This window comes from Dryas octopetala, chromosome 3 (genome assembly GCF_963921425.1).
Source record: "Dryas octopetala chromosome 3, drDryOcto1.1, whole genome shotgun sequence".
Lineage (NCBI taxonomy): Eukaryota > Viridiplantae > Streptophyta > Magnoliopsida > Rosales > Rosaceae > Dryas > Dryas octopetala.
Genome location: NC_141368.1, coordinates 4878980 through 4893467, shown reverse-complemented (window position 1 = coordinate 4893467; position 14488 = coordinate 4878980). Strand labels below are relative to the sequence as shown.

The 14488-nt window shown below is 37.2% G+C and overlaps 6 protein-coding genes and 1 non-coding gene across 9 annotated transcripts; 1 reads left to right on the top strand and 6 right to left on the bottom strand.

The window, feature by feature from the left end:
- Window positions 1-805: 805 nt before the first annotated feature.
- LOC147289934 (cell wall RBR3-like protein) lies at window positions 806-2137 on the top strand. Of its 3 annotated transcripts, XR_015121424.1 has the most exons (5): window positions 806-968; window positions 1084-1350; window positions 1479-1545; window positions 1710-1777; window positions 1906-2137. XR_015121424.1 is itself a non-coding variant. In XM_086238430.1 (4 exons), exons 1-4 carry the CDS (start codon window positions 813-815, stop codon window positions 1724-1726), a joined length of 507 nt encoding a protein of 168 aa, XP_086094556.1. In that variant the 5' UTR covers window positions 806-812; the 3' UTR covers window positions 1727-2137. The 3 variants fall into 3 exon arrangements, 2 of the variants coding, with proteins under 2 accessions (XP_086094556.1, XP_086094555.1); XM_086238430.1 differs by having other exon boundaries at window positions 1710-2137; XM_086238429.1 differs by lacking the exons at window positions 1710-1777; window positions 1906-2137 and having other exon boundaries at window positions 1479-1672.
- A 1464-nt stretch (window positions 2138-3601) lies between these two features.
- Window positions 3602-4392, bottom strand: LOC147289933 (uncharacterized). The gene is made up of 2 exons (XM_086234931.1): window positions 4065-4392; window positions 3602-3618 (listed from the first exon to the last, which is right to left on the bottom strand). The coding sequence occupies exons 1-2, from the start codon at window positions 4390-4392 to the stop codon at window positions 3602-3604; spliced, it is 345 nt and encodes a 114-aa protein (XP_086091057.1).
- Window positions 4393-6369: 1977 nt separating this feature from the next.
- LOC147289932 (uncharacterized) lies at window positions 6370-6717 on the bottom strand. Its single transcript, XM_086234930.1, has one exon. The coding sequence runs from the start codon at window positions 6715-6717 to the stop codon at window positions 6370-6372; it is 348 nt and encodes a 115-aa protein (XP_086091056.1).
- A 1198-nt stretch (window positions 6718-7915) lies between these two features.
- Window positions 7916-8538, bottom strand: LOC147289931 (uncharacterized). Its single transcript, XM_086236199.1, has 2 exons — window positions 8168-8538; window positions 7916-8086 (listed from the first exon to the last, which is right to left on the bottom strand). The coding sequence occupies exons 1-2, from the start codon at window positions 8508-8510 to the stop codon at window positions 8070-8072; spliced, it is 360 nt and encodes a 119-aa protein (XP_086092325.1). The 5' UTR covers window positions 8511-8538; the 3' UTR covers window positions 7916-8069.
- Window positions 8539-9287: 749 nt separating this feature from the next.
- Window positions 9288-9984, bottom strand: MEE60 (maternal effect embryo arrest 60). The gene has a single exon (XM_086236198.1). The coding sequence runs from the start codon at window positions 9884-9886 to the stop codon at window positions 9359-9361; it is 528 nt and encodes a 175-aa protein (XP_086092324.1). The 5' UTR covers window positions 9887-9984; the 3' UTR covers window positions 9288-9358.
- A 155-nt stretch (window positions 9985-10139) lies between these two features.
- Window positions 10140-10211, bottom strand: TRNAD-GUC (transfer RNA aspartic acid (anticodon GUC)). The gene has a single exon. It is a non-coding gene; the product is annotated as a tRNA-Asp (tRNA).
- Window positions 10212-10849: 638 nt separating this feature from the next.
- ROPGEF5 (ROP guanine nucleotide exchange factor 5) lies at window positions 10850-14112 on the bottom strand. The gene is made up of 7 exons (XM_086235111.1): window positions 13590-14112; window positions 13213-13329; window positions 12910-13064; window positions 12454-12528; window positions 12072-12362; window positions 11506-11862; window positions 10850-11396 (listed from the first exon to the last, which is right to left on the bottom strand). Exons 1-7 carry the CDS (start codon window positions 13912-13914, stop codon window positions 10902-10904), a joined length of 1815 nt encoding a protein of 604 aa, XP_086091237.1. The 5' UTR covers window positions 13915-14112; the 3' UTR covers window positions 10850-10901.
- Window positions 14113-14488: the final 376 nt, after the last annotated feature.

Below are 14488 nucleotides of genomic sequence, written 5' to 3'. Positions count from 1 at the left end.
AGATGGTGAGGAATTAATAGAGCATGGTAAAAGGAGTCAATGATGCAACGGGGGGGTATATCGCATAAATGAACCCCCAAATGGAGCTATAACACCTTATCCCTTTATCCTCTGGATCCCTCTTTCATATGATCTGAACTACGAGACAAGATTTAAAAGAGAGTAGCTCCCTAGCTAGCTAGGCTCTAGCTCTCAAAAAGAAAATGAGAATGGACCACTCATGCATGCAAATAGCTAGCACAGAGCATAATGGAACATATACAAGTCAAAGATGGAGATAGGATGGGACACGTGCCAGTACGGGTTTAGATTTGGCAACATGTCCACTTGGGTCCAACTGATGCACCCATGTGTCAAAGACAGAGAACAGAGGACAGAGAGCAGAGAGAGAGAGTTGAATGAGGGCACATGGAATTGAAGCAAGGGATGGGGATGGGGCACAGCAATGCATGCAAAACGATCCAATTGAGTAACAGTAGTCCACCCACCCACCCACCCTATTATTTTGGGCTTATAAATAGGGCTCAGCTCAGACACTATATACTCTCACTATCTATCTCTGCATCTGCAAAATATCTTCACGTGCTCTCTGCCCTCTATCTCTAAATTATATTTATCTCTTTGTTCCTTTCTTCTCATCAGCAAATCTTATCCTATTTCGTCTGCTTCTACTTCTGGCTCTTTGGCCATTAACACATCATATATATCTATCAAGTATCAACTATCAACCAGCTGAGGAGTAGTTAAAGTTTGTTGGTTGCTTGACAAAGAAAGCAGCACAGCAGCATATATCTAGTTAATTATTACTATATATGGAGAACAAGAAGCAAGGGAGCCATGGCTCTGCCTCGGCCTCTTCTTCATCCATGAATCTAGATCACCTCTTTGGTCCCAGGGACTCCTCTTCAGCTTCTTCATCATCATCCACTTCCGGGTTATTTGGCTCTATTTTCCCACCACCATCAACGGTACCATATACGATATAATCATTAATTTGCTTAGTTCCACGTACAATAATTGTTAATTAGTTTTTAACCCTGTTTTTTGGAGACTAACGGCTTAATTAATTTCAATTTTGATTAGGGAGTCTCGAGAGATCCGAGAAAGCAGGATTTGGGAAATCAAGTTGGGAGTGCTACTGCAGCTGCAGGCAAGTATGGTGCTCCTGCAGGTTTCTCAGATAATAATAAGACTAGTCAAGGCGGCATAACAAGCAATGACAACATATATCAAAATGAATCTCATCATGTGGAGCCATGCTACTTGAGCTCATCCATCTACTATGGCGGCCAAGAAAATTATAGTCCAAGAACTACTACTGCCACCACTACCCAATCCCACCACAATATTGTAAGTCTACTTATGGGACATATACACTTCATGCATGCATATATAATATGATAATTTTTTTTAAAATTTCTTTACTAGATTTATATGAAGTAAACACTGATGTTGTTGTATTTGTTTGTACTTGTTAGTCCAAGAAAGATGGGGGTGATGAGGATCCAACTGGAAATAGTGCTTCAAGAGGAAACTGGTGGAAGGGTATGATATTGATTAACTTGTGGAGTGCTATACATCATTAATGATGAAGATTGTTAATTTAGTCTATAGTACTAACAGTAATTAATTAATTAATACACTTTTGATATATGCATGGTACCATCGATAAGCTTTGAATCTGATATGTATATTTCACATTTATCCAGGTTCACTTTATTACTAACTCTCTGCTCTATTATGCATGTGATCGAACAGATCACCACCTTTAGCAGAGGTAACATAATCAAGTTCTTAACTAATTCTCCTAAATTATACATGATCATGAAGATTTTGAAGCAATTTGAAGGATTTTTCTTACTCCATTTAGCAATATGACACTGAGAATGAAAATGCTTGTTGCAGAGTGAGACAGACACTATGATCATCCATCTTAAGAGTAGTATGGAGAATAATCATCGATATATGGTGTTATGGTACATATATATCATCACATATTACCGGCTGGTAGCTAGACGTGTAGAACATGCCAGGACTTCCAGAAACTAGCTTACTGGGTTGTTTTTATCCCAGTACTAGCTAGTGAAGTTGGGCAACTTATATATGTATCATGTATGAGCTAATTAATTAATATATATATATATGTTTGTGGAAGAGGAGTATCTTTTCCTCTACCCGGAGTACTCTTGTATTATGTATATTAATTAAGTTCAGATCATGTATAACTAACCTTATTAATCTTCCATATATGTACTTTTTTTTAATAAGAATTTCCCATATATATGTACTAATTAATTAAATTAGACCATGCAAGTGCGCGTGTGCTTTGAAATTTCAATATATTCTTATCTGCTCATTGTGAACCAATTATATATATATCTCTCTCTCACACACACAATATCCCCTCCTTAATACTGGTTAATGTTCAACTTAATTAGAAGAGGACACATTCAATTGAGGTCAAAGGTTCTGCTGTCCTTCTTATTAATTAAAATGCCTTAATTAATTAATGTCATATATATAAGGGATTAATGTCATTTTGCTCCCCAGACTATTACACATGTATCAGTTTGCTCCTCAGACTTTTAATTTGAAAAATTAAGGACCCTGACTTATTCAATTTTGCCAATTAAGGTTATTCCGTCAATTTATACATTTTTCATCTAAAATATTGAGATGATCAATCAGAATTTAGGGAGAAATAAAAAGGAAAAATGATGCATGAGAAATAAAATGATAAGATCTAAATGGAATGGACCATTTTGCCCTCAAAGATTTGGATAAAAAATGTGTAAATTGACGGAAGAACCTCAATTGACAAAATTGAAAAAGTCAGAGTCCTTAATTTTTCAAATTAGAAATTTGAGGAGTAAACTGATACAAGTGTAATAGTTTGGGGAGTAAAATAATATTAATCAATATATATAATGATCAATATTACAATTAATAACGAAACAAAGGATGCGCAAAACTATATATATCCGCATCATTACAACATGAACATATTACATATAAATTACACAAAAGTGATAATTAAAATTAACGCCAACATTTTATTTATCATATATATATAAGGTAAGAAATTTCTTGAAGTTTATAGAAAAATTACTTCCAAGCTGGATGAACTAACTTCAAGGGTTCATTAAGAATCCCCAAAACACTAAGGCCCTATTTGTTTATTTGATCGTAATCTGAGAACGGGAATGAAATTGTACTCCATTACATAACTATATACCCCTTGAATGGAATGATATTTAGATTTTCATTCCAGCGTTTGGAGCAATTCTGAAATTGAGGTTAGGAAAATGACTTCCACTCCCTTTCATATGTTTGGTAGATTCAGGAATAGAATGAAAAAACATAATAATATTCCAAAAATACCCTTTTATTATTAAAAAAAAAAACACTTTTATTCAATATGTTTATTCAATCCGAACATAAACATTGTCTTTATCTCAAATTAAAAGCAAATATAAGATAACTTAGTTTAAACTTAAACATAACGTACAGTATACCACCACACGGATTAACACCAAAGCTCCAAGTAATCAATGTCGATTTAATATAAACAGAGCCTAGTATCATTGCATGTACGTCTTGATCAAGGCACCGTATAAGCTGCAAAGTTTTTAGGTGCAGCAAAGAATTAGTAGCACGCAATTATCGGATTGAATTTTGAATTAAGCACATATATATATAAGAAAAAAAAAAAAAAAAAAAAAAAGGGGTGTAAAAACTAAAGGCCTATTTGGTATTCTATTCAAAAATCAATTTTTTCTTTTTTAAAAAACAAGAAAACTTCTTCTAGTCAAAATAACATGTTTGCTAAACCATTTTCAAAAACTGTCTCATTTTTTTTTTCACGCTTTCTTCTTCTTTAGGTATCATCATTTTTAAAATTTAAAAATTATTTTTAAATTTCATACCAAACAAGTTTTTAAAAATAAAAAATTAATTTTGAAAACTCACATTTTAAAAAAAAATCTTAATTAAAAAAAAAAAAAACAAAATTTGAGCAGAATTAATTAATTGTGAGACAATAGTCGATAGGCAATTTAAGAGACCTCCGCACTTGTAACCCTGGGGGCGACCAGCATTTCTGCAACGCATAGGAATAGTGACGGCAATTTCAGGCTTGATTCCGAGGCTCTTGGCTTTTTTAGAAAGTATGATGTCGCAGAGGCAGGCTACGTGTACCCTCTTCACCAGATCACAGCACTTCCGTGTCACCGCCACGTTCCTGTCTTGCGCCGCTGCTGCACACGGTGCTAGCTTGTACGCCACCACCTCCGGGTCAAGCTTCCCACAACGCCCACCTGCAGCTTCAACCCCAACCTCAAACCCCCAAATCCCTGCGTTAATTGCAACCATTAATATTACTAATGCTACCATTTTGCACAGCTTGTGCTTAACTACACCACCTTCCATTTCTAGCTACCTACCTAATTATAGTTCAAATGCATTTGTCATATATGCACAAATTCTAGTACTGCTCCAGTCCTATGAGCTAGCCAGCTTAGACATTTATACAAAAACAAATTCCAGTAGTACTGCACAACTTGTACTAATTACTTACTTGATTGGCTCCCATATATATATATATATATTTATTGTACTCTCCGTTTTGTCGTTGAAAAGGGTCATGCATGCATCTAATTAAAAGATTTCGTTGAATCCTGGCCAGAGAAAAAAAAAAAAAAAAAAAAAGATGTCCTTGAACTTTTTAAGGTTGATTGAGTCCTCAAAAGGTATTATCCTCCTCTTCAATGTACTTGCTCTATTTATTAAGGAATTTTTCAAATAATTTTATTTAAAGAATCCCTTATAGAGCTCATTCTATCTTGTATTTCAACAATCTGAACCATTCATTTTATAGGTCTATATTCAAAAATTATCTATACAAAAATATTAAATAAATCGAAAATCATTAGAATATATTAAATTTGATCAAATAAATTGTTGAACATAATATATATATTCGACAAACATTTGAAATATAACCATTTAATTAACAGATAAATCGTTAAATTATAATGTGAAATAGACTCCACAAGCAATCTTTTATTTATCTTTAAGAATAATGCTATTTGTACACACTTATTTGCCTACATTAGTTAACCACCTTATGTTCACATAGATTTTAAGTTATTTTCATATCATTCATGTCATTAATTACATGATATTACCACGTAAGTTCTCACATAATATGGTCAGATAAGTGTGTACAAATAACATTACTTGATAACTTAAATAATAAATCTCACGTTAACAGGGCCTATTTGCTTGTATACTAATAAGTTACAGTAGTTCTCGGTAATAATATTGTAGTTAATTAACACACCAATAAGAACGAATTAATAGCATTCAAGCGTTGGTAGCTGAGAGAGAGAGAGAGGGTCCAACTAAGTACCAACTGCACGATTTTCTTACTTTGATTGATCCAATTATACATAAATCACGATTGTCTTTTCATGGTTGTGGAAAGAGCATGAAAAAAAACACAAAAACAATTGTATTTTCTTTTTTCTAAGCAGGCTCTTATTTCGCAGGTCCTCTACTGCCTACCCCGTCCTATACTCAATTGGGCTTTTGGCCTGTGCGTTTGACTTTACTCGAGGTTCTCTTTTGGGCCTATTCTATTGTCTTTTCTTTGGGCTTTGGATTGGATACCCAAAGTTGCAATCTTACGAGTACAAGCTAAAGCCTGCTAGTATACGGTATACCATTTTGATTAATACTGGTGTTCATGAGATTTTAACACTAGATATGAATTAACAAAGATAGTCGAAAATTGCTCCTCGATATATATAGAATATATCAATATAGCTTTGCGTTAACTCTCATTATCTTCTGCATATGAATATTAAGATGTTCACCAAATTTATTACACTGATGCTTTCTACTCGGACTAACATGTTCACTCTGGCCTTACAGAAGTCAGCCACAACATTTTACAAGCACATAATCGTTCAAAGAAATTAAACCAATAAATTTGTTATTAATTATTCAGTTTACCCAATAATCCAGACCAAAAAAAAAAAAAGTTGACCCAATAATCAAATGAATTTTAAAATAGTCTATATATTTGCTATAACAGCTAGCTAGATGAACTAGCAACATCGACAGTCCACACGCTAGGAAACCATAGGGTACTACTTCACACGCATTACAACTCAGGCATCATCATCACTACTCTTCATCTTTCAGTCTTCTACGGCATTGTATGAGCTTCAAAACAGACATCAGAATCATCAGCATTATAACAAAGTAATTAAAATAAACACGGTACTTGATTAAATGCTCTCATATTAAATAGTCAGTTAAGATGATACAAATAGTTTTATTCGAATTGTAATAACATGTGATCGATCAGTAGGAACCTCCACACTTGTAACCCTTGATGCGGTTTGGAATGTTGCAACGTTTGGGTATGGTGAGTGCAATTTCAGGCCTGGCTCCGCTTTGATTTGCATTTTTAGACAAAGCAATGGCACAAAGACACCTCGGATTTTGGATCATATTTTTCACCTGAGCGCAGCACTTCACCGAGACCCTCACGTTCCTGTTTTTGGCTGCTGCTATACATGGATCAAGCTTCCAACCTGCTCTCTCTGTGGTGATGCTACCACATTCTCCAGCACCATAACTCCCACCAAACATAGCAATGGCCACAAGAAGAAAGGCCACAAAGCAAAAGCTCTTTATTGGACCCTTCATTTTTGCAATGTGTGTTATATGAAAGATTTCCCAACTTGGAGGGCTTTTTATATTGAGAAGGTAGTTGATTAAAATTCAAACGGTGCTAAATTTTGGATTTATTTGAAACTTACAAGATATGATCATTTTGTTTTATTTATTATATTGCTGGCTTTGGAGCACTTGCTCCATTACCTAGCCTCTTGCAAAGGCAAATGAGGGTTTTAGTGACTGTTCAATGGAATGACCACATTTTGTTACCTCTTTATCCTTAAGAGGGGGCAAGGAACTTCAATTTTCAGCTTATAATTAATTAATATGCTTTGTCAGATCAGCATGTGTTTAATTTCTTTCATATTTGGGTAAGAATCAGTTCTTTTTATTAAAATTAACAATTCATAGGCAGACTACACAATGAGTTAAGGAGGATAATCGTTCCCTTTCAAATCCCACCTCATATGTGGGTTGAATAAATATACAATATGCTCTTTTGTTTTATAGACATATATGTAACAACATTTCTATTGTTTAACCATGCAGCCTTGTCCTATGGCGTGTAATTAGGAATCCACATCCTACAATGCTTGGGTTGCAAGAAATTAAACTGAATCTACATCTTTTGCTAGGCCTGCAGAATTTATGTGTATATCATCTCCAGCAATAAGGGAATGAGGCCAGCCGGGTGGCCTCACCAATCTCTACTCACTCAATCAATAAGGTTGAACCAGCCATGCCTAATTGAATCTTCAATTTCGGTTCAGAAAATCTCATTATGTTAGGTCTAAAATTGAAGTCAAATCACAGTAGGAGTTAACAGATATTTGTTCTCTAGAGAGGTGATATTGGTGCATCATATTCGTATCATTTATAGCATATTTGTAACTATAGTTTTGGTTGGAATTTTCATTGATTTCGTGACGGATAAAATTGTAACTATGTAAACTGGTTGATAATCAAGTTAAAAAACTAACATAAACAATTGCTTTGTATTGTAGTTCTCATCAATAATCTTCAACTTTCATTGTACGTTTGTTGATTCTCAAAAACATGTTTTAATTCTAAACTTTATACCTCCCAAATTAAAGCCATGTGAATGACTATTAAATCAATCTCAATATCATGATGCTAGAAATATGTATTTTGGCGCATCATTTTTCCTTTTTGGTTAGGGATGTAGGCAGCCATTCAGTCAGAACAATGACAACATGAAGTAAATAAATATGCAAATTAAGAAGGTTAAACACCAACAATTTATTTATTATTCAGGTATCTGTATGTCACAGTGGAAAGCTAGATGAACTAGCTACAGAGATGGTGATATACAGTACAGTCTCCAGCAGGACCAGCACTCCTTGTACCATGGCTCATGGTCTTCAGGGTAATGTATACGCTGAAAAACAGAAAAAGTAGTATGTAAGAACTTAGAAACAATTGAACTGATAAACAAATTGTTAATAATATGTCAACGAACCTCCACACTTGTAACCCACGGGACGATCAGGAATGTTACAACGTTTGGGGATGGTGACAGCAATTTCTGGTTTGACTCCTGAACTCTTAGCCGTATTAGAAAGCAACACAGCACAGAGGCAGCTCGGGTTCTGGCCTATCCTTTTGACCTGGGCGCAGCACTTATCGGAAACTGAGGCATTCTCATCTTGTGCTGCTGATGCACAGGGAACCAGCTTCCAAGCCTCTCGGTCAGGGTTAGTAGATTTTCCACACTCACCAGCCCCACAAGCCACATCAAATTGACTGAGGCCTAGAACCACAAGAAACGCTGCAAGGCAAACGTACTTCATAGGAGCTTCCATTTCTTTAATGCAGTGCAGAAACACTTATCAGCTTCCTGCTTTATATACTGCAACAAGTAGCCGAAAAGGTACTTACAGGAAACCCACAAGACATAGTGGAGGTAGCACTAGCAAGGAGGCATGCATTTTGTTTATTGCGGCACCAACTACTTCAGAAATGGAGAATGATTACCTGGCAACTCTAAGCCAATGGAGATTACTGCTTGCTGAGTGTTTGCTACCGACCCATTAGTTCTGTCATTTCTGAGAAGGGGATGGGGGGTGGCAAAGAAGGGCATGTCATGAGCAGCAGACAGCAAGCAGCAACCAATTTGTAAGCTTAGTTTGTATAGAGTCTAGTAGACCCCATAAGCTTTAGCTCAAGTAAGTGCCACTTTTGAGAGATGGGATAAGAACCTAAATTTGTAAGCAAATCTTGTTTCTCTAGAAGACTAGAACCCCTTACATATATCCTCTAAATCATTGCATCAAAGTACTAACTGCAATCTTATTGTAACAAAAATAAGTATTGAACTGCCCAATCTGAGCAAAAGGATTAATTGCTACATGAAAATTTTAAGTAGAATATTATCAATTCCTCCCCACTTTTACATCCATTTCACAAAAATAGTGGGGCAATCACCCATTCTAATCAATTTGATTTCCCAACCACCACCATTCCCATCTTTAGCTACAAAATTTAGTTGCTTTTCATTGGTTCAATATAACATACAAGCATCATTATGTGAGCAAAAACAGAGAAATCAAAAACAAGAAGCATGCTTTCAGTGATTTCAATGGAACCCAAATACTGAATTTTATTACAGAATGCTCAAAAGTTGTGCAAAGTAAAACATACAGTACAAGCTCTAGCGAGTGAAAGCGTACAAAACGATAGAAACATAGATGAAAAGCGCAAGGGGGACTAAGATGACGAGCGGAATCACAGCCGCAAAAGTGTATGAGCTCCCACAAGCCAAAGTCCCGAGCTTGATCTGGACTACATTGACCAGAGCCATCATCAGGAACCCGCACCCGCAAACCGAGCCCAGACCCGACACGAGCATCCCGACCCGGAGGGCCGAGCTGTTGACCCGGGCCAGAATCTCGACCGGGTGGTAGGACGGGCTGCGGGTGATCCGGAAGGCCTGCTTGAGGCCCAGGGCGACGAGGCTGGAGAAGAGGAAGGAGCTGAAGGAGTACACGTGGAAGGCCACGAGGTCCTCGGCAACGGAGGGCCCGGGTTGGCAGTCGTAGTCCGATTCGGCGATGAGCGTGTTGGACGGGTCGGAGGGGTTCCACGTCAGGCCGATGAAGACGGCCAGGGTGAAGAGGGAGTTCACGTTTACGACGCCGTCTAGGGCCGTCACGTGGATTTTGGTTCCCGGGGAGGGCATTTTGGGAATTTCGTCGGGAAGAAGAACCCAAGTAGCAGCTGGTAATGCTAAAGTTGCAGTGCGGATCACTCTGCCTCTGCTAGTCTGCTTTGCTTTGATTTTTCCTTCTTTCTTTTTCTCTTTTACGACAAAAAAATAAAAAAAGACCGACAAACGGAAAAATCGTCCAGCGTCGTTGTCCCGCTTTTTTACCAAAGTGCACGTTACTTACACGTGTCACGAATTTAAATGAGAAAAACAAAAAGAAAACTAACGCCGTTGCCGGGGATCGAACCCGGGTCACCCGCGTGACAGGCGGGAATACTTACCACTATACTACAACGACCTTGTTTGTTAAACAACCCTAACCTTTTTATTTAAATTTAATACCTTAACAGTCAGCTCTTTTTTTAAAATTTGAAAAACAGCGCCCTCCACCCCATATGAATAGACAATGATTTTTAGTCCAAGTTTTCTTCCAATAGGACCTTTTATTGTTCACGTTAATGCGTCATGAATGATGAACAAGCAAATTTGCAATGGGAGACTAAGATTCAGAGGTCTTGTGTTCACAAATCTTAATCTTGGAGCTTTTCTGTTTTTGTTTAGACAATATGTTCACTACATTTAAACAACTTTTCTTGCCACTTTTGTCAGGTGGGCAAAACTTGTGCTATGATTCTCCCTTGCGAGAGGTCAGTTTTTCACAGTTCCTTCTTTAGCATGATCCTTTTCAAGTTACAAAGAGTAAATAGGTCATTTGAACAAGCAATCTCATGCCTACATTCTTTCTGCAGAAAATATAATAAACAATCTAATGTCTCTATTCTATTCCTTTTAGCTACATTCAAATGCAGACAGTTGTAAACCAGGAACTTAACAAATAGATTAAATTCCTCTAACTCACAAGCACCAATAAATACTTGGTTACACTAAGAGGTTTCTATCTTAAACTTTCTTAGTTCTCTAACTCTATCATTTCTTTTCAATTTTTGGCCTGAAAAACCTCAAAAGACCAATTTAAGAGGCTAAGACCTCAGCGATCTACTTGACGTGATTTAGTCCCATTTTGGCGAGATGAGTCCTTCTGACGATCCGAAGTTTCTGTGCCTTGTAAGTTTGGTATGGAAACAGACCCTTCAATTGTATTGCTGCAGATCCTTGCTTTTGTCTCAACACCAAGATAATTTGTCAAGACTCTTCTCACTCCAAACCCGCGTCGGGGAGGTTTGTTGCCATTGTGATTGCTGTGGAGAAAAGGAGTCCTCTCTCCCCTTGCAGGGCTAATTAAAGGTGCAGGTGAAAAGTTAGGCATAGAACCTCTTTTGTAAGGAGTGCTTGAGTGAGGCACGGAATATGTGACTGGGACCTTCTTGTGACCAATTACACTGACTGCTGCTACTGATGACAATTTATCAGTCTGTTTAGCCAAGTCATCTACATATAGTAGATCATCAATACGAGCCACAATGTTAAATGCCAGGCTCTCCAAAACTCTTGAATAGCTTTCAAGAATGGACTTTCCAACATCCTGAAAAGTTTGAAAACAAGAAGTGCTATTGTTGTTAAAACAAACATATAAGGTTATCTAAATAAACAAAAATTGAGGAACAGTTATTTTGAAAGAAAGAAAATATAACCTTGTTGCACTGAATCTTGCTGGTATCCAAGATGGTTTGGGTGAGAGAAGGAAACCGCTGCTTCAAGGAAAGCAAGAGGCTTTCAGCTCTTTCTGCTAGCAATTCTCTCTTATCCAAATCAATCACTAGGTCCTTGACCATCTCCCATGATGACTTTGTAGTGGAGCGGCTTGGATTAGTTGGGGGTTTTGACTGACCTCTTCGGCGCCAAACAAATATTGAGGCTTCAACACGGTTTGCAATTTCAAGAGCAACATGTTCGCTGGACAGGTCGAGGCAATCAAGCAGAAACTCTGGGGAGAATTTATCTGATGTAATGTATCGGTAAATTATGTCCCCAAGACAAGCCCTGCCATTCTGATTACATATCACGGAGAGTTCAATGTCAGATCATCCGTTGGAAATGATAATCTTAGCGTAAGATAAAGAAGCACATATTAATGTATGTCACCTCTAGAATTATTAAGCAAAACCTAGTAACTTCTACATAAGTTCAGAAAGACCATTGGTAATTGCAATAAGGACATCAAGTTGAAAGATAAAGCATGCAATGTTGGTTATCAAACCTTAGGAAGAGTTTCCATGTATGACTCTGGAACTTCCATTTCTGCTAAAGCAATGCTGTTAATAGCCATTGCAGCTTTTAGTATTTGATTTGTGCATTCCCGTGTGTGATGCAACTGCTTTCTTGAACTTTCACTGAGACCATCAGGTGCCACACGAGGTACAGGTAGCCACCACTTCTCCTCTTGCCGCTGAAAGGTTTTGCGAAAAGAGGCTGAGCCATCTGCTTCTGGGGCTACAACTCCTTGATCGACATACCAGAACTCCGTATTGGCAAAATTATCCAATATTTCCTATATGAAAAAAGGGTCTCCACAACTCATAATGACTTCTAAAAAAGAAAACAGTACACTATGAAACAATCAAGGTTAGGACAGGACTCACAAGAAGCATATTGTCTAGCTTACGCAGTGCTGGGAGATTCATAAATAGATCTGATCTGGGCCTGCAAGTCATGACCTACAGAATGCACCAGTAATAAGAAACAAAAAACATTAAATTGATTGCCAACCATTTTCCATTTGGGATTATGCACATTCCATTTTCCATTTGGGATTATGCACATTTGTTTACCATGTCAAAATGAGTTATAAATGGAATAGCCATATGGCAAAATTCTTAACTAATCAAAGCTTTTAGCATTAGGTAAATTACCAACAATGAAATGGGGATACCAAAATTTGGTAATGGCCTTATAAAGAAAACCAGTAGCAGAATGAGGCTTAGGTCAATTGTGGGCTTAGTGTTCATAGTTCCGCATAGTGAAAAATCTAAGCTGCAAATATCTTGATGTGGTATACTTACAATACGCAGCAGAATTAAGACTGTAACAAGAATTACCTCTAGCTTTTTTCCATCAGGAAATGTTTGCCAAGAGGGTATCAATTCGACGATGTGATCACTAACGCCAATTAGCCATTCCATCTCTCTTCTCCACATTGATTTCTTTTCAGAAGGCAAGGGTTCCAATCTCCACAATTGCCCAAAAATGGTAGCTTCACATTGTATAAAATTTGAATCAATTGAAAAAATAAAATATACATATATATAATGCAATAACCCATGAAGTAATTGAACCATATTGTACTATAAATCGATTCCACTGAATTTCAAATTTAAATCAAACTGGGAGAATGAGCATACCACAAAGATTGGTAATGGCATTTGAAATAGCCATAGCTGTGCAGACCCCTTTACCAGACCCTGACATGTCTTCCCCAAGCAACAATTTTGAAAATCTCTCTTTCATCATATCCATCTCTGTTTGAATTTCCAACAACCCAAAAAAATCACATGGGGATATAAAGGAATTCTGAAAACCTTTCATTTGATTGCTGATAAAAAGAAAAGAAATGTCCTTTTAATTTCTTAAGCACCTCAACTAAAAGTGAAATAGTTGTATTAGGCACTGTTGAGCTGAAAATATACCAAAGTTTCAAATTTTTTACCATTTTGGTTTAAACTTTTGCAATTCTTTAGCAACCCAAATGAAGCACAAATCAGAGAAAACCAAATCTAACCTGCAAGCTTTGAAGCCACATCCTTAAACTTAGAATCATCGACATGGGTTTTTTGTTCAGCTTCACCCACATCAGCAACCGAGGAGCTTCTGCACAGCTCAGCTTTCCTTATGGGCCAGCCCAACAGAGGTGGCGAAGAAGGCCCTTTTCTTTTCACTTCCTCAGTGGAAGTCTCAGAGCTCGATCTACTCGAACTGCTCTCTCTAGACTCAGCACTCGAATCGGTGGTAAGTGACTCAGCTCCAACCCCATTACCAGCCAAAGACTTGGCAAACCCAGTTCTTTTTTTCTGAAAATTCTCCCTTTTCTTGACCACAGCTTCCATGTTTTGAACTTCTGACAATGCTTGAACCGCACAAAGGAAACAAAGACAATGAGCCAGTGCTTAGCTCAGCTGCTTTGGTTGTGAACTTGAACCCCCAAGTTAATAAATTTAGACTCTTGAGCTGTACATTTGAACTTTACAAGGATTTGTGAGATGGGTTCATGGAGGATTTTGTTAAGGAACTGAAGATGGTGATGATTTCTTTCATTCTTTGTACAGAGGAACAGAGGCTGCTGTGTGAGAGATATGGGTCTCTTTCTCTTTTATTCTCTTTCACAAATTTGATTTGAGTTTCAAAGATGATGATGACTCATGAGGGTAACTGCCAATTGCCACATGCCATGGCCAACGTCTCTTTTCTTCTCTCTCTCTCTCTCTCTCTCTCTCTCTCTCTCTCTCTCTCATTCTCAGAGTGCAGAATACGTTCAAAAAATTAATAAAATATTGAACCCTGTAGATGAGAGAGTACGGATTTGTCAATGTGTAATTACAAATTTACCCTCTAGCCTCTCCATGCCATGTAGAAAGCTGGACTTTGTTTAGCTTTATGTAGAGTTAATTACACTTAGGCCAT